The sequence below is a fragment of the Ailuropoda melanoleuca genome, chromosome 2, assembly GCF_002007445.2.
Source record: "Ailuropoda melanoleuca isolate Jingjing chromosome 2, ASM200744v2, whole genome shotgun sequence".
NCBI lineage: Eukaryota > Metazoa > Chordata > Mammalia > Carnivora > Ursidae > Ailuropoda > Ailuropoda melanoleuca.
The window spans coordinates 178533139-178555795 of NC_048219.1; the positions used below are offsets into that span (position 1 = coordinate 178533139).

The 22657-nt window shown below is 43.4% G+C and overlaps 1 protein-coding gene across 5 annotated transcripts in view; it reads left to right on the plus strand.

The window, feature by feature from the left end:
• Window positions 1–22657, plus strand: part of XRCC5 (X-ray repair cross complementing 5) — an 89244-nt gene that overhangs the window by 34855 nt on the left and 31732 nt on the right. For 3 of the 5 annotated variants that reach the window (XR_004623619.1, XM_034655145.1, XM_034655146.1), the window contains exons 14-16: window positions 5335–5531; window positions 13445–13538; window positions 15341–15410. Coding sequence is in view for 4 of the 5 variants with exons in the window: in XM_034655145.1 (XP_034511036.1) it covers window positions 5335–5531; window positions 13445–13538; window positions 15341–15410 (361 nt within the window). In the remaining variant the exon portion in view is untranslated. Of the gene's footprint in view, window positions 1–5334; window positions 5532–13444; window positions 13539–15231; window positions 15302–15340; window positions 15411–22657 lie in introns of all 5 variants that reach the window. The other 2 variants (XM_002913679.4, XM_034655147.1) reach the window with 1 other exon arrangement.

Sequence of the window (22657 nt, forward strand, 5' to 3'; positions counted from 1 at the left end):
CCCGCGGTCCCGGGATCAAGCCCTGTGGGCTCCCTGCTCAGCAGGAAGTCTGCTTTTCCCTCTGACCCTCCTCCTGCTCGTGTTCTCTCGTTCTTTCTCTCTCTCTCTCAAATGAATAAATTTAAAGTCTTTAAAAAGAGAAAGTATTTTTCTGGAGGAAGGCTAGTTTTTCTTTTGTCTTTTTGTTAAAAAGCATCTTCTTCCTTTATGCCTTTTCTAGGATTTTCTCTTCTATTTTATATGAATAAGACTTTGCTTTGTTTTTAATGTCCAAATAGTAGGAGAGTTTTTGTGAACTGTATAATAATATTAGAGAAGATGTGTTCCAGTACCACACCTGTCAAAATTTCATAACTAAAGGTAGCATGGAGGTCAGATGAAAAGGTTGTAGTATGAAATTACTAAAGAGTAACTAAAATACAGAAAACTGTAAAATAGGTATTTCTGAATCTTGAGCCAAAGGAATTGGAAGGTGGAGATTGGATTAAGGGAAATGGAAGGCTGACAGGAGAGCTGACTTGTCCTAAAACAGGGAGGGATGGCCCGAAGGAATATTCCAGTCCCAAATGAAGTTGGTGGCAGCAGGACAGAACCTTTCTTAACCCCACAGAGCTGACAGACATCACAAGCAGCTTTTTCAGTCATGCTCTTCCCCACAGAGGAGTGGAGGGCCTATTTTGCAGGGGTGGGGGAGGTGAGGGAGAGACCACTGATTGTCCCTTTCGGCTCCTTTCTCAAAGCATGTTTAACTGTCTCAAGTCCATATCAGGGCTCGTTATAATTTCAAGGGATCTCCTACTCAAAAGACACTGCCTGGTTTTTTGATGTTTACATTTCCTTTAAGTAGTGAAAACAACTCTTTTCTTCTAAAATTGGAATATGAAGCTTAACATGTAAAGGGGTGACTCAGTGAACACTTGCGTACTCTAAGTGTTGGCAAGTATACACTACTTGTATAAACTTCTTTGGTGTTTCTGACAAGTGAACTTCAAGACCTAAAGCTCTTTGTCATTTGTAGGGAAGGGAGGAGCAGACCAGTTGGTGTGAAAAGCTTGCAAAAATATTTGGTCACTATGGTGAAGAATAGAAACTTCTAATATTTGGCAGATTTATCCGGGATGGGTTCTGTCTGCCTTCAGTAAATGTTTATTGGGTTGATAAACAGGTAACAAGCCACAAGCATAAGTAGTTGTTACCTTTCAAAGCTGCAGGCACTGGCAGCTTTGATTTTTACAGCTTACCAACCTTGTTTTCTTTTGTGGGGGAGAGTTTTTAATATGGTTTATCCGTACAAGGAAGTATTACTGCCGCGGCATTTATAAATTGAATTCAGTTGTTAAAAAAAAAACAGATATTTATTGAGTACTAACATTGTGCCATGAGCTAAGATAGAATAAGCCCACCGCTTGAAAGGACCTCCCCGCCAGGGGAGTGAGAGGAGTGGAGATGCAAAACCAATAGGTACAACAGTGATGGGTACAAAACACTGGGGGAAAAAGATTCTCGCTAGTGGGTGACTGAAGAAAGGCTTCCCCGAAGCAGAAAGGGGATGTGTGATGTGACGGGGCCACGGCAGGCAGTAGTAGTATCGTGTATAGAAGCAGGGGAACATGGAGGAGGGGACTCACGATGCTTGCACTTGGCTGCAGAATAGGCTGTGTGGGGAAGTGATGGGAAAGGTGGCAGGGAAGGTAAGTAGCAGGTGGATCATGAGGAGCCAGTCCCTTGGATGTTACCTTATAGGCAGTGGGAAGTCCCTGCAGGGTTTTGTCAGCAGGTAGGTGACAGATTTGTAGAAACAAGCTCTGATGGTGATGTGGGGACGGAACAGAGACCAGTGCGAAAAGCCGCAGTGGCTCCCATGAAGGCCTGAATTAAAGCAGTGACAGGGAGAGCGGAGAGGGAAAATGTAAAGGCAGAGGAGACAGGACCCGAGGGACTGGATGTAGTTGAGGACAAATAGGAATCGGAGAGAATAGGATCCTAGCTTGGATGCGTGGAAGGTTGGCGTCATTGCCAGTGACGACGGGGAATACAGAATGAACAGACAGAAAAGGCAGTTCGCATATTTTTGCAGGTGTGGAATTTGAGCTATCTGTTGGCTGTTCTAGTACAGACACCCAGTGGGAAGTTGGAAGTAGGGATACAGAGCCCAAGAGAGAATTCAGGACTTGAGAGTCCTCTTTGGGTAGAATAGAAGTGAACGAGATCCCCTGGAGATAGTATGTTGCATGAGAAGAAACGAGAACAGAGTCCTGAACACCAGTGTATGAGTGAATAATTAAGGATAGACAGAAAAAAAAAAAAAGGGTTGTTAAAAGACAAAACAAAATGTTCCTGTCACCATCACCACCCCCCATCCACCCGAAAATTGTCAGAGGTAGAAAGAACTAGGAGAAGCTGGTGTCTTGGAAAACACAGGGAAGGAAGCGTGTCCAGAAGGAAGGAACCGCAAGTCAGACGCTGCACACTGGCGAGTGAGGCTGAGCATGGCAGAGGCCTTTGGGGCCTGTCATGAAGTCTTTGCTGACTTAGAGGGCCCGGTGGCAGTGGAGTAGTGGGGCGGGGCCTTTAGTGGAGTAGCCCGGTGCTGGAGGAGAGAGCTCTGCTGACAGAGGGAAAGAGAGAGAGGACACGGGAATCTAACGAGGATGTGGGGTCCAGTAACATTTCCTTTATAAATGAGACATTTCATAGCTGAGAGAAAATGAGCTGGAAGTAGGGGGCAGAAGGACAGGGAGATTAGCCATCAATTTGTTGACAACAGGTTAATTTAATTGTAATTTTGGGAAAAAATGATGAAAGATACATTTTTGGGAAGTGTACGGTAACATCTGCCTATTAAATCATTGATACAGTGTTGGTAAAATCAACATATTGGTAACTTATAAGCTAACCAGGTGGCCTGGGGATTTTTTTTTCTAGTCTTTTTCAAATTGTAAAAATCACATCAAGGAAAAACGGTTGCTTAAAAGAGAAATGCGTTTAAGATTGTAATCTCAGCTCCTCTTCTGTTGAAGTGTTACTTTCTCATAACCTCAGTTTTTTAAATGAATTGAGATTTTTTGAATGAATGAATTTGATAAATATCCCACTTAGTTTTATCTAAAACGTAACCTTGGAAAAAATATGAGTGGTTGATGCTTTAGAACATCCCCTGTAGGGTGATGACACTGTTTGAAAGAATTGCCTAGAATTCATACTGAAGACCTGGAATATTTTTCAGTGGGGAGGTTTGCATAGGAAGTATGTCCATTTGTCCTTGTTCTTTTCCCAGAAATGTCGATTGAATATCACAGAATCTTCCAGAGTAGTCTGCTGTGTTGCGTGTTGGAGTACTGCTTACATCTTGAGGGCTCTCTAAGCTTTGTAGATAATTTAATGACCTGAGGGAGAGGACTGTGAATTAAGAATTATGCACAAGAAGGTTGGGGGTAGATTCACAGGGTTTGGGATCACTTTGGTTTCTCCTTTTGCTTCACATTACACGAGCTGATGTTGCTGATGCTCAAGGGAACGTTGAGTAATTACGAAAGAGGAAAATGGGAGTCAACCTCTGAGACAAATGAATATACTATGGAGAAGGAAGAGTGGTTTGGTGTATTGAGATGAGGGGGCTGCACATGAAAGTTCTAGAGGACATTAACTCAGATGATATTTACCATTTAAGCTGAAGCTTTTTGTTTTTTAGAATGGATACTTCCAGCTTACATTTTCTGCAGGGTAGGAAAACAGTCCGTGGGGTGGTATAAATCATATACCTTATGATATGAAACAGTATTTTGAATTATAAGAACTTTTCAGCTCCCTGGTTTTTTTCTTTAAAATTACCAATGTTTAAGTCTTTTAAAGGTGGGAATAGTAGGAGTCTTGTTCTCCAATCGAATTTTGGAATGATTCTCTAATAAAGGAAAGAAGGTCATTGAGTTGATAGTTTCATTTTGCTTACCTCCCTGTACTCCTCCTGTTGTGTACCCTCCTGTATTCCTTTTAGAGTATTTACTTTTCTGGGCAGATACTAGCATTCCCAAGCCTGGTGTCATAGCCGGAAAGCAGTACAGGTGACTGAATGGAAGTGGCTTGTCCAGGCTTTCACTCATGTGAACATGGCAGAACCTGCCTTGGCCTTGATCCCCGCCCCGTTCTTGGTGCCCCTTCCTGACACTTGTGTCAACAAATACAGTCCTAGGAAAGAGTACTTTATTCTTTCAACCAATACTTGTTAGGTGCTTATTATGGGCCACCCACTATTTTTGGTACCAACATCTCTGCTTTTAAGAGGGGAGGTTAAATAAACAAGTAAACTGTAAGATTGGTAAGGTAATTTTAGGTAATGACAAATGCTTTACAAACTATAAAACAGGGTGACAGGCAATAGCTGGGTGGCTGGATGGGAGGGAGTAGAGGGGCTGCTTCACAGAGTATCAGGATAAGCCTCTCTGAAGAGGCGGTATTTGGGCAAAGAACAGAAGGATGATAAAGGGCCAACTCCGTGGAGATCTAGGGGAAGGCCGATGAGGCGGCAAGAGCGATAAATACAGGCCCCAAAGGCTGGGCCGAGCCTGGCATGGGAGTGAAGCAGGAAGAGCCCGGCCTGGCTGGGGGGTGAGAGTAGTGAGGGAGGAGGGTGGCAGATGAGGGAGGCGTGCTGGCGCTGTGGTGTTTGTGACTTCCTCGGGTGTGGGAAGGGCTCGGTGTAAGATCGCCTTGGCTACATGGAACAGTGATTCAGGGAGACCCGTTAGAAGGAGATTGTGGTGGCTCCCACGAGAGGGGATGGCCCCCAGGCAAGAGTGCTGGGAGAGCACATGGACGGAGTGGATCGACCAGTGGAGAAGAGCCCAAACTCAGCAGTCTGGGGGGTTTGGGACAGACCAGTACTCTCCTGCAGACTTTTTCCTGAGACTCACTGAGCACGGCAGCTCCTCCTGAACCCCATTTCACCCACCACACACCATCTAAGAGTGCACAAGGGAGAAAGCAGTCTGCTGAGGGGAGTTAAGGATTAGAGGCTCCTGGAATGAGGCTCGCGTATTGTTGGGGGTGGTAGAGGCAGCAGCCTCTTTCTGTACGATGAGCCTCTCTCTTCTCTAAGAGGCCTCCAGCTGATGGCGCTGCTGGGCTCTGATCTGGTTTACGGTTGCTTGTAGATGTTGCCGGTGTCCTGCTAACCAAGGTGCTTGCTTCCAGGGCCACCTTTGTTCCCTGTTACATGTGGTAGGAATCCAGTAGCTCTCCCAAACTAAACATGGAGGATCTCTGATCAGAAAAGTCTAGTGAAGTCGCATATGATGTCTACATCCATGTTTTGAAACCCTCCTTCCTTTTCCACAGTGTCTGCTGCATAGAGCTTTACATCCCCAGGAGCCTCTGCCCCCAATTCAGCAGCATATTTTGAATATGCTGGACCCCCCCACTGAGGTGACAGCTAAATGTCAGATTCCACTCTCTAAAATAAAGACTGCTTTCCCTCTGACTGAAGCCATCAAGAAAAAGGATCAAGTGACTGCTCAGAACATTTTCCAAGACAAGTAAGTACTCGATGTAGTTGCACTTGACATTGGAGTATGTAAGACTGGGCAGTCTTAGAGGAGCTCTGGAATTAAGGGTTGCATATGGGTCTCTGGTTGAAGGAAGAAACCTTTTGATGTTTGACCCTCACATTGAAAATAGTTGTTTCTCCTCTCTGTCCATTGTAGATATATTATCCTTACAAATTCGCCTGGAATTTCTTCCTTTTCTTTTTTTTTTTTTTCCTACCTGGAATTTAGAGCTATCTTTCTGGGTTGTTGATGTCTTGATCAGCATCACATTCTTGGTGATTTATGTTTAATGGGAAGGCTAAACAGTTTTTGAACATCTAAGACTAATTTTACTGTTTTTAAAGTAGGGTGCTGGGAATGAGAGGACAGGAGTCAAGGTCACAAGGTTTTTCAGTTGGGAGGCTGGCGTCAGAGAATAGCAGTGAGATTTTTGGGGGGAAAGTGGGAGGGAGGATGAAAATCTGGCCCTTCTTTAGCTCTGCTCTTCCTGTATCAGTGATATACGTGGCTATACCAGGAGTGAGGGATTTGTAGTTTAACAACTGCAAAATGCTTATCCTATGATCAAGCTTTCAGGTAGCTAAATAAAGTTTTTTTCCCCTCATCAGATTCTGTTCACAGTCTGTATCAGTTTCCATTCAAAGTAAAACAAAAACCATAAGAAGTTGTTCTTGATGATCCAGAATCATTTGGGTGTATAACATTGATTTTACCAGGTGTGGGTTCAGTTATTGGTGACTTTTCTTCCCAAATCAAAATGATCTATTCATTTCTTTTGGCTACATTCTAATTAAACCATATTTTTTTTCCCTTTTTGTCTTTGATTTCCTTCCCACACCTGTATCTTTATTGACAAACTGAAGCGTATTGTTTGTAAATACCCTGTTGGAGGAATACAGAATAATTTTCAGAAACCATCACAGGGTTCTGTAAATTATTAATTTATTGAATTATTTTCCAAGTTGAATAGAAAGCCTTGCATGTTCTATGACTTTTTAGAGGTTAATACCCCACGCTTTGTTAGAATTGGAAAAAAAATCATGGATTGGTATATGAATCATGTGCATTCCTAACACATCCTGGAGAGCTGTGTGTTTCTTTTTTCCTCTCCATAGGAAGACTGTCACTAAAAATCCACTTCCCCTCTGCTATCCTCATCTACTGTATCCCTCTGGATTGGGATTTTAGAACAGCTCTGCACACTTCTGAGTCCCTTTCTTCCCGAGGCAGGTTTGCTGTGGTCTCATTGCAGTCGTATGGCTGTTCTCTCTCTCTGTTAAAAGCTCCAGTTCATGATCTTGATTACCTTCTGGTGTTGTGGATAAGAAATGGGCTATTTTTCCCTCCCCCGTTGATTAAAATGTAAATTAGCTGGTTAAAAAACACACCAGGAAGGCCCGACGTTGTTCTGTGATTTGATCCCTGCCGTGATTGCACCTTCAGCTCTGTTCCTCCCGCTCACTCTTTGAGGAAGCCCGAGTGCGCGGGTCGCTTGTGCTCTGCTCCCATAGTGGTTTGTGACATAACCACGTTATCAGCCTGGGGCTGGGAATTATCTCGCTCACACACACCTACTCACACTCCTATTCTCAACCCTTTCTTCTCAGAAATCTTCCAGGTTTTTACGAACTGCAGAAATGACTCATTTAACAAATATTTATTGAGTCGTTCCCGTATTTAAGAAGAATGACTCAGTCCCTTCTGCAAGGTTCTTAAACCCCTCAATTTTAATGATGAGGCTTCAGTCAGCTTTGGAGGTGGTCTCCCTACCGGGGAAAAATTGCTAACAACTGGCTAGGTTTTTGTGTATATTCAGCACCTCCATATTCACAGTACATAGTCCCTTTGTAGAGGTGGAGGGCTAAGACTGGGGAGTGGGCAAATGTCTGTGCCGGAGGTGTAGGGCCCGGACAAGAGTCCTGAGCTGGGAATCACCAGTTTTTATTCCAGCTTTGCCACACTTGATCTGATTTTGGTTAATTTACCTTTCAAGAGTTTCTCCATCTAAAAACAGCCTCATCTCTAGATATTTTAACAATGAAATCACAGATATTGAAGCATTTTGAACTATTTGAAAGGAAGGCAGGAGTCAGAACCCAAAGCAATAATAGTATCATTATCTAATAAAACATCGAATATTTGAGATCTAGTATTCATGCTGGACCTGTTGATTTCTTCATTTCAAGAAGGTAAGAGCACCACCTGACAGTGTAGTCCAAACATGTACTGTTACCCTGACCATAAAAAAGCATTGCTTCCCTCAATGTTGCTGCCCGCCTTTGAAATGACAATGTTGTCTCTTGGACAGGGATCTTCAACACGAGAATTAGGACATTGGAGGTCTAATCCTAAGTTTGTGCAGCTAACTCATATGTGATCTTGATTTCGTTTTGTCTCTGTGCAGATATATTCTAAACTTTTCTTCTCTTTTCAAGTCCCTTAAGATCCTCCCCCACTTAACCCTCAGTGACCAGCCTCACCTGGTTACTGGTGTAGACCTCAGACTCCAGAGTCAGACAATGTGAGTGGGTCCTCTCATCAGCAGTGTGACCTTAGGCTCAAGCTGCTTATCCACCTTGAGCATCAGTTTCCTCCTGGGTAAATAGGGATACTGGGAATAGCTCTCATGGAGTCATCATGAGGGTTAATTGAGTAATATATGCTGTTGACTGTTGAATGTCTAGAACCCAGTACAGTGCCTAACACATGGTAAGCATACAGTGTTGGTGAGGAAACGATTTACAAAATCTTTGACATGTCCCTGGCGTATTTGAGATGACTCCAATGGTGATAATGATATCATATGGAAGATAGAGGTCTGTAGGTGGGAATGCGTCAGTTCTGTGGCCCATTTCCTCTAAAAATATACCTGTGCTGCATCTGCCTTCGCGTCTTTCCTTTTTTTTTTTTTTTTTTTTTAGATTTTACTTATTTGACAGAGCGCGAGCACTCACATAACTGGGGGGAAGAGGCAGAGGGAGAAGTAGACTCCCCACTGAGCAGGGAGCTCAATGTGGGGCTCGATCCCAGGACCCTGGGATCATGACCTGAGCCAAAGGCAGAAGCTTAACCAACTGAGCCACCCAGGCACCCCCACTTTCTTCTTCCCTGTCTCGATGGAAGGGGGTACCTTGTCCTGTCCTAAGTCCGTCCTCTCACCTGTGTCCTGGGATGCCATCTTCTGTCTCATCTGATACCTTACCCCGCTAGTAATTTCTTCCCTCTTTCTGTGTTTTCACCTTCTCCCTCCTGACCAGCTCCTTTGCCTCCACACATTAGCATTGTATTTCTTTTCTCTGAGTCAAAATACAATCGTGCCCTCAGCTTTCTCCCTTGAATTGCTGCCTGTTATCGTCGTCTTTCTTTCCGTAACATAGGCTTATTGGAAGAACAGTCCGCACTGCTGTTTTTCCCAGCCTCCACTACTTCACTGCCCTGCAACCCATCTTCCATAAGACAGTAACTGCAGAATTTCCTTCAGCCTGGTGGTCCTTTCCTTTCTTGACCTCCTTGTAATACTTGACATTGTCGATTATTTTCCCCCTTGGGACTCCTCTATCTTCCTTAACTTTAGCTTCTCCAGATTTTTCTTTCTGAATCTTTGCAGTTTCCTCTCAGATACCTCTGGGGTCTGCTTTTTTTCTCCCCCCCCACCCCGCCCTTAAGTGTTGATGTTCTGTCCCATAGGACTCCTCAGAAAGAACTGACATGTACTGGACACAGGTGTGTACTGAGTGCTTTACATGCATTCCCTGTGCGGTCAGTCTTGGCCATCCTGGGGGAATAGATTCTTTTGTGTACTCCTTAAAGCTGAGGACACAGAGACTTCAAGGAGTTAAGAAACTTGCCCAAGATCGCAGTGGGTTAAGTGTTGGAGAAAGGGTTTACATGCACACAGTCTGACTCTGGAGCTTGCCTTCCTGACCATTATGCCATATCGCCTTAACAGTGCGTGTCACAAGACCTTTTATTATTTCACGTACAGGTCTTCAAAAACTACTAAATATCTGTCCATTCTTGATATACTTCCGTCCTGTGCTCTGGATATCTGAAGTGTATAGATCCTCAAGTTCAGTGTATCCGGAAATGACTTCACCTTCTTCTGTCTCCTTTCATGCTCCCTTCACACCTCTTCATGCAGTTATTCTGCGTTTCAGTGACGGACACTGAATTTCCGGGGAGTCAATACCTTTCCTTTACTTTCCGTGTCTAATTGGTTTAGCAGGTTGTGTTAGCTCTACCTCAAACCTCCTCCTTTGCTTCAGGTTAGTATAGTGGCTAATAGCACTGATTTTGCAGTCAGGTGGAGTTGGAGCCAAATCGAAACATTTCCCTTCAATGGTGGTTCGAATTGGCAAGTTGCTCTGCGCTATTTGCGGTAACAAATACCTGCCTTTCAGAGGCCCTGCGGGAGAGTGGCTTAGAGTGCAGAATTCGTTGTGGACCCCCTTACTAACTGTGCTGTGGACAAGGTCAGGCCCTTTTGAACCTTGGTTTGTTCATTTGTAAAATGTCAGTAATGATAGCTAACTCGTAAGATGGTTGTGAAGTTTAACTGAGGTATTTTAAATACGTTTGGTGTAGTGACTAGCATGTGGTTAACGTTAGGAAAAAAAAAAAGTTAGCTCTTACTAGCTAGCACCTTCCCCCGCCATTGCTCTTCTGTAGGCCTCAGTTTAGCCTGCTTTACCGAGATAACCACGGAACTGATTTCCCTTTCAGGTCTGACCTGTTTCTAATCCATCATGCGTTTGCTACCTGAGTGATTTTTTTTTCCAAAAACAAATCCGATCACATCAACACAGTGGTTCTTAATCTTTGTGTGTACGTGTGTGCATGCAGTGGACACTTTTGATAATCTGATAAAAACTGTGAACCCTCTCCCCAGGAAAATCACCTCACATACTAAATTTTGCATATAATTTCAGGTGGTTCACAAGTTCCCTGTCACTGTCCTTGGACCCCTGATTAAAAACCTTTGCTTTAGTAGCTCTCCATTAGCATCGGCTTAAGATCAAGCTCTGTTACACAAATGAGAAAACCTAGATAAGCAGGAAGAAAAGAAGTACCTATTCATAATCCAGCTCCTTAGAGATCCACTTTCTGTCCTCACAGTGTCTGTGTCCATGATTTAGATACCTCCTACCCACAGGGCATGCATTTCAAGACCCCCAGCGGATGCCTGAAACCATGGATAGTACTGAACCCTAGCCATGCTGGTTTTTTCCTATGTACACGTTACATAGCTATGCTAAAGTTTTAAGTTATAACTTAGGTACAGTAAGAGATTAACAACAATACTAATCAAAGAGAACAGTTATAATAATGTACTGTAAGAAAAGTTCTGTGAATGTGGTCCCTCCCTCAAAATGTCTTGTACTGTACTCCCCTTTCTTGTGATGATGTGAGCTGATAAAATGCCTACATGACGCGATGAAGTGCGGTCAGTGACGTAGGCGTTGTGACGTAGCGTGAGGCTGTTGTTGACCTTCTGACCCGTAAGTCATAAGGAGCATCATCTGCTTTCAGACTGCTGGTGACTGCAGGTCACTGAAACTAAAGCAAAACCATGGATAAGGGGGGACTACTGTATTTCCCATCCTCCTTTCTCGCTACTTCCCAGCCTGCCTTTCCTGCGCCAGCCCAGTACAGCTCCTGGCTGTCCTCTTAGAGGGACATGCTGCTTATAACTACAGTAGTTTGCTAATTGCTTGCTTAGATATTTATCTCTCTTATTTGGCTGAATTTCCTGAAATGTTGGTTATGTATTACTTTTTGTACTTTTAGAATCTAGAGCCCAGTGTAGTGGCCAGCACCACACTAAGTATGAGGTAAATGTTTGGCCAAATAGATGAATTACAAAATGTATGCATATTTATAAAAGCCAATAAGAAAATGAGAACGGTAAATTATCCATGGTTCTGGCATCCACATGCAGCAGCTGTTGACGTCCACGTGTCTGCTAGGGTCTTGCCTGGATAATTTCTACCTTCCAGAGCTCAGCTTCTTTGGATAATTTTGGGATGAGAGTCATTGCCCTTTCCCACTAGAGAGTGACATTATTAGTTTAATATATGTAAAATTCCTAATAATGCTATTTAAATGGTTCAGTCTTGAGAACATTAATCATATTCCAGTTTTCACTACTTTCTACTTATTGCCTTTACCTGCCCACTCCTGGAGGATTGATATATATATGTCTCTTTGTCCTTCCTTCCCCAGAACCATACTTTGGAGGCTGTAAGAAATTCTCCATGCGATTCAACCTTGTGTTCTCAGAACTTAGTGTGGCTCTTTATATGTTTAATGCTTCTTAACAGCACTATATGAGGTGATTTGCAGTTTTGGAAGGCCGTAGATGAGTAGTGATGTGCTCATGGTGCTTTTCATCATTGTGTTTTTCTGAGGAGCAAACTGAAGACCAGAGAGGGGAGTCACTTACTAGACTTTAAACTCTAGATACACAAGAATTAAAATACCTGTCAATACCTTTAAGAAGGCATAAGGGTCCAGGGTTGATCAGTGGAAAAAGTGAGACTTGAATCCAGGAGTACTACGTTGTCTGTCTCTTGAGAAGAACTGGCAAAGGTTCACTGAGATGGACTCCAATTCTGATGGAATTTCATGCTCCCTCGGGCTTGTGCATTTCTCCTCCGTTTTTGCCAGCAAGAACCTGTGTGTTTATCTCTTACTCTACTTGAAGAGCTCTGGATGACTCACCCCTTTGCATGTTTCCTGGTCTCTATCCTTCTGTCTCCTACTTCTCTTTACTTCTCAAAGGGAAAAAGGCAAGTGGTGAGTGGAAAGATGTCAAGTAATAAAAGTTTTAATTCATGTTTGTGAGGCTGTAATAATTACTTCAGTCCTTTTGTCTCACGGTAAGAGACTCTTTATTGAAATATCTTTGAATAAGCCAGCTTATGCCTCATTTTTCTTTAGGGTTACCTCTTCTTCAGGGCTCATTCTCTGAAGGTTGGGCTTTTGAACAAACACACATCACGTTTAGAAATACCAGATCTTGGTTACGAACTTCCCTTTTCATTCAGCCATTTCTTGACAGCTGCTTTTGCCCCAGATTGATTATTTGTCTGGGAGAAAAATTCTCATATCTCTCTGTTCAGCAGCTCTATGTTCAGGGAGATTACAAGCAGAGTCTTTAGATTTGATTTTCTTCTCCTTTGCAATTAATTTGTCCTCTTCTTGACTTTAAGGCAGGCTGTTGAAGCCAGCATGTTACTTGAAACAAGATGTTTGTCACAGTTCCTTGGAATCATCTTTCCCTTACTACACAGATGCTATTGGACTGTTAGCATATTGCCCAAAACAGAATTAGGTTTATAAAAGAACAAATTAAAAGGCTTTTTTTGAAAGTGGTTTTTTATAGTTTAAGGACTTCTCTAAGAACAAGGTCTTGCATATTTAATTAAGGATTTTCTAGTAAGTTTTGACAGCTGTGAGTAGCAGCTTCTAAAGCTCTCACATACATGATGGAGAAGATGGGGTATTAGACCCAAAGGTCATCCATGTCCGTGGCAAGCTAATAGCTGTCGATTCTGAGACAGAAACTAGCAAATGGTATCTGAAGTAAATGGGTCTCTTCCTGAAATGCCAGGTTTCCTTTACCATTTTGTGCAGTTTTATCTTTGGCGGGGGCTCTGTGATGCGGCTGCAGATTATGACTTCTCTGGTGCTATGCGGTGGAGCCAGGGCTGCTCCTGTCAGGCCTTCAGGAATTCTGGGGCTGCGGGAGGGGGGCAGGTTCTTCATCCACAAGGACTCAGTGCAGCTATTTATTTTTGACACTTGAAAAATAAATGTATACTTCACAGGTCACGCAAAGTCTGGTTTTTGTATTGTTTATTCTGTTTTAAGAGAAAAAAATCCATGTATTTCTTTTCCAGCCATGAAGAGGGACCCACCTCTAAAAAACTGAAGACTGAGGAAAGGGAGGCCTGCTTCAGCATCTCCAGCCTGGCAGAAGGCAGTGTCACCAGTGTAAGCAGAACTTTCCCAGGGTGCTCCCCGCCCCTCTCTGGAAGGTTGGGATGTGGTTGGGGAGGGGGGCGGATTGCATCAATTTTTGTTAGTTCTTTAATAATTCACTTTCTCTGGTGCTTTTAATATATGAACCATGTACATCCTTCCCACCCTTCTTCCTTTATTGTCAGGGAATTATCTCTGTGACACATGTGCATGGAGCACAGTATAATATGCAGCACATGGAATAGCTCAGTGGTAGCACTTTGGGTAGAGATTTTTTGGTTGGCTTTACTTTGCAGCTTTCCGTTTAGTTAAAACGCTAGGGTAAGTGGAGGTTGATGATAGGAGTCTTAGTCTCCGAATATGTAAAATTTAGGAGCATGACTCCTCTGTTTCTTTTCTAATGTACAACTTCAGAATAGGCTTCACAAGTTTAAGATTTTCCCAAACCAAATATCCTTTGACACTTGAGATCTTCTTTACTTAATGAGAAGGCTTGGAACTTGAATATATTGCCGTCTGTTAAGTGGCATTATTTTGAATCAGTGAATCTTAAAAATTGTCTTTCACAAGCCAAAGGTACTAGGAAGGATGGTTAGCATTAGGGCACGCCTTCTTTCCAACCTTAAAAAGAAGTGCTCTCAGGATAAACTGAACATCTGAAAATGATTTCGATTTTTTATTTCAGTGTTTTATAGTAAAGGAAAAAAGATCATGACCTTTTTTGTGTTTAGAGCTTTTCTGACTGCTATCCCAGAGCAAACTGGAAACTTTAGTACATTTTTCACCAAAGTTTACCAGCCATAATAGAAGCTCATTGTCTTCTCCCTGGTGAACTGAATACTTAGGGCGTGTTAGGGTTGGGACTGGGAGATGGTTTTTTTTTTTGAGAGAAGAAGGGGCGGGGAGGGTGAGAGGAAGTGAAAGAATCTTAAGCAGGCTCCACACCCAGTGCGGAGCCTGACATGTGGCTCGATCTCACAACCCAGAGAACATGACCTGAGCCAAAATCAAGAGTCAGATGCTTAACTGACTTGAGCCACCCAGGCACCTCTAGGTTGCAACTGGAAGATTGAAGACCTACATATGATCCGGAAGTGCTGTATAGTGTGGCAGTTTCATCTTTGAAACTTTCCCAGCTAGCATCGTGGTAAATCTTGACACAGTATCTGCTTTTATTTTGGGGGGGACGTGTGCAGCTTGGGCATGTGTGTATGTTCTACCAAAACTTTCAATGCCAAAGAGACCTCAGCAGTCCCCACAAAAGGGCAGTTCAGCAAACCAAGTATCAGGAGTTATGTCTCGTGTCCTCTTCAGGGGGGCAAATACATTCTGAACTGACCCCACGCTGTGAAATCTTCCCTCCCTAATTGGTTGGGTGTCTGGATGTTCCAGAATTGTGTCACATAAAGCCTTCTGGCTGAGCTGACTGGTGACTTGGGTAGTAATACTTCCGACCTCTCTGGAAAGAAGTCTGCTTCCATAAGAGAGGGAAGCAAAAGTACAGACAGCAGCTCTTTGGCCACAGGAATCTGCTCGCTTTTAACACAACCCCGGAAATGGAAGTGAATAGAAAGGACTTTCTTTTTGTCTTTGGTTTTATTTTGCAAGAGCACACTTACTACATGAAGCATCTCGAATTGCCTGGGGTGCTGCCAAAAAGAGAAGTGATCTGTAGGGTTAGTTACTGTGTGTGCATGTATTCTAGGTTGGAAGTGTGAATCCTGCTGAAAACTTCCGTGTTCTAGTGAGGCAGAAGAAAGCCACCTTTGAGGAAGGTGAGTGGTATGCTGTCNCTGTGTGTGCGTGTATTCTAGGTTGGAAGTGTGAACCCTGCTGAAAACTTCCGTGTTCTAGTGAGGCAGAAGAAAGCCACCTTTGAGGAAGGTGAGTGGTATGCTGTCAGCTCTGCATTTAAGGAAAGATACACAATTACGGTAATGGATTTATCATCTAGATTAAGAAGTATAGCCTTTTGTTGGTATCCTTAATATAGCAGGTTTCTCTCCTGGTGGACCTTTGTGATTGTGTTATTGGTGAGCTCATCGAGGCAACATTCTGAGCACATGAGGGTAAACTCAACACAGGTCTGCCTCAGCAGGAAAAGGGCTAATTTGTAGGTATTTTTGTTAAGAAAACTGTAGGCCAGAACCGTAGAGCTTTTGGTTCCACTTCATTGACGTTCCTTGGGGTCTTGTAAGTGAGCTTGAAATAAAGCATTTTTTTAAAAAATATTTTGTATTTATTTATTTGAGAGACAGGGAGAGTATGCATGCGTGAGAAGGGGGGTGGAGCAGCGGGAGAGGGGCAAATGGACCCTCAGCTGAGCATGGAGCCCAATGTGGGGCTTGAACCCACAACCCTGAGATTATGACCTGAGCTGAAATCAAGAGTCTGATGCTTAAATGACTGAGCCACCCAGGTGCCGCTGGAGTAAAACATTTTTGTGTCATGTCTTCCTCTTTTCATTGACCCATAATTTTTGTTCTAGGCCTAAGGGTTTGAGCCTCTTTACGCAAGTCCCAGAACACCATGCTGCCGCCCCTAGATTTGATCTTCCTGAAATTGACTATATCCTCACATTTTCTTTTTATGAATTAAAACCTAGAATTCCATATAGACTTGGGCTAATATTAGAAGTTTTCTGGAATGGACGGAGGGTCTGGGACCAACATTCATTCACTAGGTTGTGTTTAAATTCCTGTTTATTTACTCTTTAAAGGAGTGGCGGCTGGCAGTTCTCATCCTGCAGCTTTGTGTGTACGAGAGCGCTGTGTTCATTATTGCCACCCAGGGTCAGGCCTGTCCGTGAGCTGCCGCCCTTGTGTTTATGTGAACGTGGGCACAGAACTTCTCTCCCTACTTCTTGGCATTTTAGGGGGGAAGTGACTCCTCTAAATGCCTAGGAAACCCTACAGTTTCTAGGTTGACTCTCTGCAGTACGTAGCATAGGTGTAGGTTACTACTTAAGAGTCTGAGAATCCTAGCAAGACTCCTGGGCTTGCTGTGCCGTTTACAGTCTCCTGGACCAGTCCTGTTGGCAGGAACACCGAAGGCCAGCCCATGAGAATTTCCGGAGGAAGACAAGCTTCATTACTATGATGATCTATATATGTTTCATGTTTTGAGGTGGAGAAGGAGCTTTTTGCCCTGTTAAGAACTGCCATGTAGGAGAAAAGCCTTTGAGTTTAACACAAAACAAAACTACATCTACGTAGATGAAGGAGTTCTGAAATTAAAGTGACAGCTTTCCAGAAGGATTGGTGGAAACAGTACTTCAGAATTTCTCTCCTTCATGTATGGGGGTGATCAAAGGAAGCTTTCACAGCATTCGTACCTGTGCCGTTTTCTACTTGGCTGCATATTGTGACTGTGTTTGGAAGAATGCAGAGACATTACTGTGGCAAGTCAGCCGGCTGTTGTCCATCATGATTTATCATGTTTTTGAAGAAAGATGGAGGCCATCTTAGCTTTTGATTATATGCTGTCCATTACCTCGGCCAAATGCAGAGGTCCTCCCTGTGGAAGTGACTGGTCTCTGTGGCTGGTGTAGGCGTGGTCTCGTCAGGGACTAAATCTGGCACGATCACAAATGCAGAGGCAGCCACTAGTGTCTGCTATGTTCAAGTCATTGTGCTAGCATATTCTGTATATAATAGCATATGCTGAGCTATTATATTCTTTGTCTCAGTTACCCACATAGCAATCTTGTAGTCATGTGAGCAAGTGGAAAAGACGGTAGAGCTTTAACAGTTGGTGCCAGAATTTTCTGAGAAAAATCTTCTTTTTTAATTAGGGAAATATTTTGGTGAGTGTTTAGGGTAGAGGCTGAGCCCATCTGCATGCGTGGTGGTTGGCCAGTTAGGGTTCAGAGAGGAGGGAATCTACTGACAGTGTAGAAGTGGAAAGCTACAGCTAGTTCAGGACAGGAAGGGGCGGGTAGAAAAGGTAGGAGAGGAAGTGAATGAATTTATATAAGGACACAGTGTTCAACAATGTGTTCCCGGCTCATAACTGCCAATATTCAGTGTCAGTCACATTCTGGATTCCTTGGTTTGAGGGCTCTATTTGGGGAAACTGGTGAAGAGACAAGAGTTTTGGGTTGGAATTACTTGAGGCAGATCAGAGAAAGGACCTGAGAGCACAGGAGACCAGAGTCTGAAAGCCCGTGAAAGAGTAAATTCTTAAGAATGTGCTCGCATCTCCAGAAAACAGTGTTTCTCCAGGCCATGAAATTGGAGATCCGAAACAGTCTTGTGAAAATAATAAGGGCAGGTGACGCCTACATGGCATATAAATTACAATAGGTAGCATTCTCCCCATTTTACGGGAAAAACTGTACAACTAGGAGAGATGAACTTCCCCCAGAATCACACAGGGATTCAAATCCATGTCTTTTTCAAATATTGGATTTTGGTACTCAACTGACTGTTTCTCTTGATTCCTAATGCCCTCCTTTCCTACACGTTGTTGTTCAGACATAATAAGGTCACGTATTTTCAACCTCATGCCTGTAGGTAGGACTTCTGAGGAGTAGACCATTCTTTGATGTTGAATGTGACTGAGTCCTGGTGCGCTGCTGCTGGTGTGGTGGTGGGGTCCTTCTGTTCCTCCATCTAGGACTGGGATGGTCAGAGCTCTGCAGTGACCTCACAAAGGCAGACTTTCTGCAGAGCTCTGAGAAAATGGGACTGCCCACCTGTGAGCAACTAATTCTGTTTTGTGGTCCTAACCTAAAATATCAAGCTCCAGAAACTTTGTTTGTCCGTTATATTGCCTAGCTTTCTTTGTTCTGTATGGGCATCTCTACGGAAGCCCCTTGTGAGTGAAGACTCACTTTCCCTGAAGCCCAGAGTTGTCCTCCAGACTTGAAGCTACCTTTCTGTTATTGCTTTCCTCTGTCCCTCCCCGAGATCTATGCCTAGGGCAGGGAGGGAGAAGCTCTTCTCTTTCTCCAGTAGATCTGCTTTTTAAATTCATTTGCCAAAAGCATGATCAGTAAAAGACGGTAAGATTGTTGCACCCTTAGAACTTGACCCGTTCACCTATTATGCGTATAATTTCTTTCCATCTGGCTTAATAGTATAGTTATACCGAGTATTGCGATCCTATCCCCTTGACACTAGCAGTCTCCAGTAGGCATCTCCACATTTTCTTACCTTCTGGTTTTCAGTGTGAGGGATATTTCTTGTCCTAAGCTTATTGGCATAGAGGCGATGACACTGAACCCCAGGACTGTGCTCTTTCTGGCTGCCGATGCTTCTGTAAGCTGGCTTTGATTCTCAGGTGCTCCTCTTTTTCTGGTCCCTTTCCTTTGCCCTCCCTACCCACCCCACCATTCTGTCACCGCAGTTTTACAAGAGAAAAATTCTTGACCACAGCCGTATGCGTAATAATCATTTCTCAGTGATGAAAGTGAGACTTGTTTCTCTCACACGGTATTCATTTGTGCTTCAGCGCCCTCATCCTTGATATCTGTTATCTGCGATTGTGGGTTATTCAAGAACCGGAGTCCACAGCGTTCTCAGAGACTCCTTGAATCCAGGTTATCCCTTTATGTGAACACCCTCCTCCACCAGCTGTTGGAGGAACACCATGGATTTCAAACTCCTTGTCCCTCCCCTGCTTTGACTTAGGAAGAACGCTAAAATGGTCAAAAGACAGCAAATTAGAGGAGGGGGAAAAGCCACATTATTTCAACCCTCTAAATAATTCCTGTGATCACGATATGTCTGAATTGAGGTGTTCCCACCAAGTTTGAGATATTATGTCATGTAGCTTGAATGTACCTGCTATGTCAAAAACAGGTTCTCTGAGGACCTTATGAGTCAGGAAAATGGATCTGTGGAGACAGATAAAAGAATGGAATGTGACTTTGTTCCCTGAACCCTGTTTTTGCCACTTAGATTGTAAGTTCTGGGGGCGCCTGGGTGGCTCAGTCCTTTAAGCGTCTGTCTTGGGCTCAGGTCACGATCCCGGAGTCCCGGGATTGAGCGCCACATCAGGCTCCCTGCTCAGTGGGAAGCCTCTTCTCCCTCCGCCCCTCCCCTGGTTCATGCTCTCTCGCTCTCTCTCTCTCTCTCTGATAAATAAATAAAACCTTTTTAAAAATTTCACTTAAAAAAAGAAAAATATTGTAGGTTCTGTATTGGGCTTCTGAATAGTGACAGGGTGGTGGAGCTCCATTCCACCCAGTTGAGTTCATAGGAGCATGGTTGGTTTAAAAAAAAACCTGTCAAGAAGAGCCATCCTAAGGAGAAATGGTATGGACCATTAGGTTTTTACCATAAATGGTATTTACCATTAGATTTAAGTACAGGAGCAGGAGTGTGCACATACCCATCTGATCAGATGATGATCACTTTATTTTCTAGCTCCGAGGCCTTTTGTTTTTTTCTCTTGTATCTGTTTTGTCTCACTTTGTTTAGACCACCTTTCATCCTCTAGCCTTTTTGCTTTTCTTCTCCCATCTACCTCATTCTCATTGATTATCAAACAATATTCCTTCAGTTTTAAAGGGTGTTTCTTAAAATTTACCAATGCTGGGTGGAACATGGTAACAGTTCATGATAAAATTATCATTCATCAAAGCCACATAGACATTTTTTTCAGTTCCAGTTTTGTACAGGATGGCACTGTCCCAGGTGCAAATCAGCCTACGTACATGTGTTTTATGACCCTTGGCCACGAGGCAAGCCCTCAACTGTGGGTCCCCAAGAGTTGAGATCTAGGAGAGATTTCGTGTGTGTGTGTGTGTGTGTGTGTGTGTGTGTGTGTGTGTTAATGGGCCTGTTTATGTAATCTTGGGTGTGGTTTATGTAACTTATCATAGCTCTTTCCAGATAAACGTAGGAAGAATATGGCCCTTTTCTGTTGTTTTACACAGAGCTGATAAGTTTAAGAAGAATAAGTTCTGTCAGATACCTTGAACGTCTTGAAAGAAGGATACTAAATACAAATAGTAACTAAAATTGTAAACATCTTCAGCCCTATAAAAGTCTTAATTGTTAGCAGTGTAACACATTTTCTTAGTCCTTTCCCAAAACAGCAGTGACACATCTAGTCAAGAGAGAGAAAACATATGATTATGGGTTCTAGAGGCTTAGTCCATACTTTATATTTTTTATTAAATATGCCACTTCATATTCCTTGGGTTCCCTTTTGACTTGTTTGGTTTTAAATTGTTAAACCCCAGAACTTGACTGTCAGGGTTATTTTAGGTCTCATTTATTGATGACAAGAAGTTTTATTTGGAAACAGCAGTCTGTTTATTTGGAAGTGTAAAGGAGACCCGCTACAGGGGTGTGTTAGTATTTGACATGGTGATGATGTAGCCGTGACCCCGAGTGTCACACTCGTGAATTTTCCCATGGATGGACTGAGGCCGGGAGTCGTCGACTTTCCGTGGCTGACGGCAGAGGTGTGGAGGACACTGGGTCTTGGGGCTTAAACTTCTTCATGAGTTGCGTACATTTCATTAAATGGCACAGCACTGCCCTTCAGTTTACATTTTAATATAATAAAACTCGTCAACCAAATAATTAAAATGAAATTCTTCAAATGAAGACAAAAAGAAGAAAGAAAAAAAGACATGACACAGGAAACAAAGACCGACATACACACACAACCACTTTTTTTTTTAAAGATTTTATTTTTTCACAACTGAGCCACCCAGGCGCCCCCACACATAACCACTTTGAAAATCTTTTTGGTTTTCATCAACTCTCCTAAAAGGCTTCTATCCATTCTTACTCAGCTTTTTCAGTTCTTTTAAGTTCCTGTCAATCTGTGCATCAGAAGATGTCTAATTACAGGGTATGGTTCTTGTAAAATGTAGCCTGGCTATCTGTTAAGAAAGAGAGCCAACTGGTAGCATAAAAATAAAAGGCCGTTTGCTGTCGGAATGTTCTCAGTGAGCACGAAGATTTCTTCCTGCGAGCACTAGAGGAAGTCTGGACGCGCTCTGGACGGCGTTCCCACTTGCAGCGTGGTGTTCTCTCCTGCCAGGCAGAAGTTGCTTGCCTTAAACCTGCTGAGTGTTTTTGGGTTTTTTTCCCCTTTTCATGTTAAACATGGAAGGGGTATTTTTCCCTCTGGCTGAAGACGTGGAACTCACATGAACACTTTCCCCACGTCAGAACCCCGGGAAGAGCAAAGTCTCCTCTGAAGCCCGCATTTAACATGGTGACCCGTGGGCCTGCCGTGATGACCCGGGCCCGCAGTGCTGCGAGGCCGGTGCTCACAGGCGGCTCTGCTGGAAACGCCGATCAGCGACGGGGGCTTCCGAGAGAGGGTGTGTTCTCCAGCTTGCTGTCAGAGTCCCCCTTGCGCTGAGTGCTAATGAGCGCGATTTGGGAGGCAGAGAGCCGTTGAAGTACTTACTTACGTATGGCGCTTTGGTTCATGCCCTCAGCCTCCTACAAATGCTGCGCCTCTTGCTTGCATGGTGCACGATCGTCACGCAGGGCGTTGCACTTGGTTCTCCTTGAATTGGGCTGTCCTCAAGATTGCTTCCTAAGCCCAGCTGGTTGAAGAAGGAAACTGATTTCAGATTGTGCTGATGTGCAAACTGCTTTAATCAATGACTTAAAGTGACTGCTCTGCTCGTGGCAAACAACAGAAGCTCTTAACCAATTAAGATGTTTAGGAAAGGATGTTAGGCTTTTGTTAAAATAGTCACTAATCAGCTGAAATGTGTTACGAGGAGGCTTGAAACAGCTTGGAGACCCACTTAAATGCAATAAAAGTGTTTGGGCCCTCCCCTTTCAAATTGCAAGCCCAAGGCAAAAAATATGCTGACACAGAAAGAAGTGGCAAGTATAATTTGATACAGTTAGTCCTGTCTGTTAGGCACATCTTCATAAAACTTTTAAAAATGGCATGCTCGTGTTTTAGGCTAGAAAAGGGAAGGGAGTTTTGTTCAGATGTGAAGCATAGTTTCAGTAGGGCTTGAGAATACTGTCAGAATGGATGCCTTTAGACAAAGGAGAATAGTTAACTATTTTTTTAATGATTTTTTTTCCTCTTTTTAAAAGATTTTATTTGTTTATTTCACAGAGAGAGAGAGAGAGCACAAAAAGGGGGAGCTGCAGAGGGAGAGGGAAAGGGAGAAGCAGGCTCCTCGCTGAGCAGGG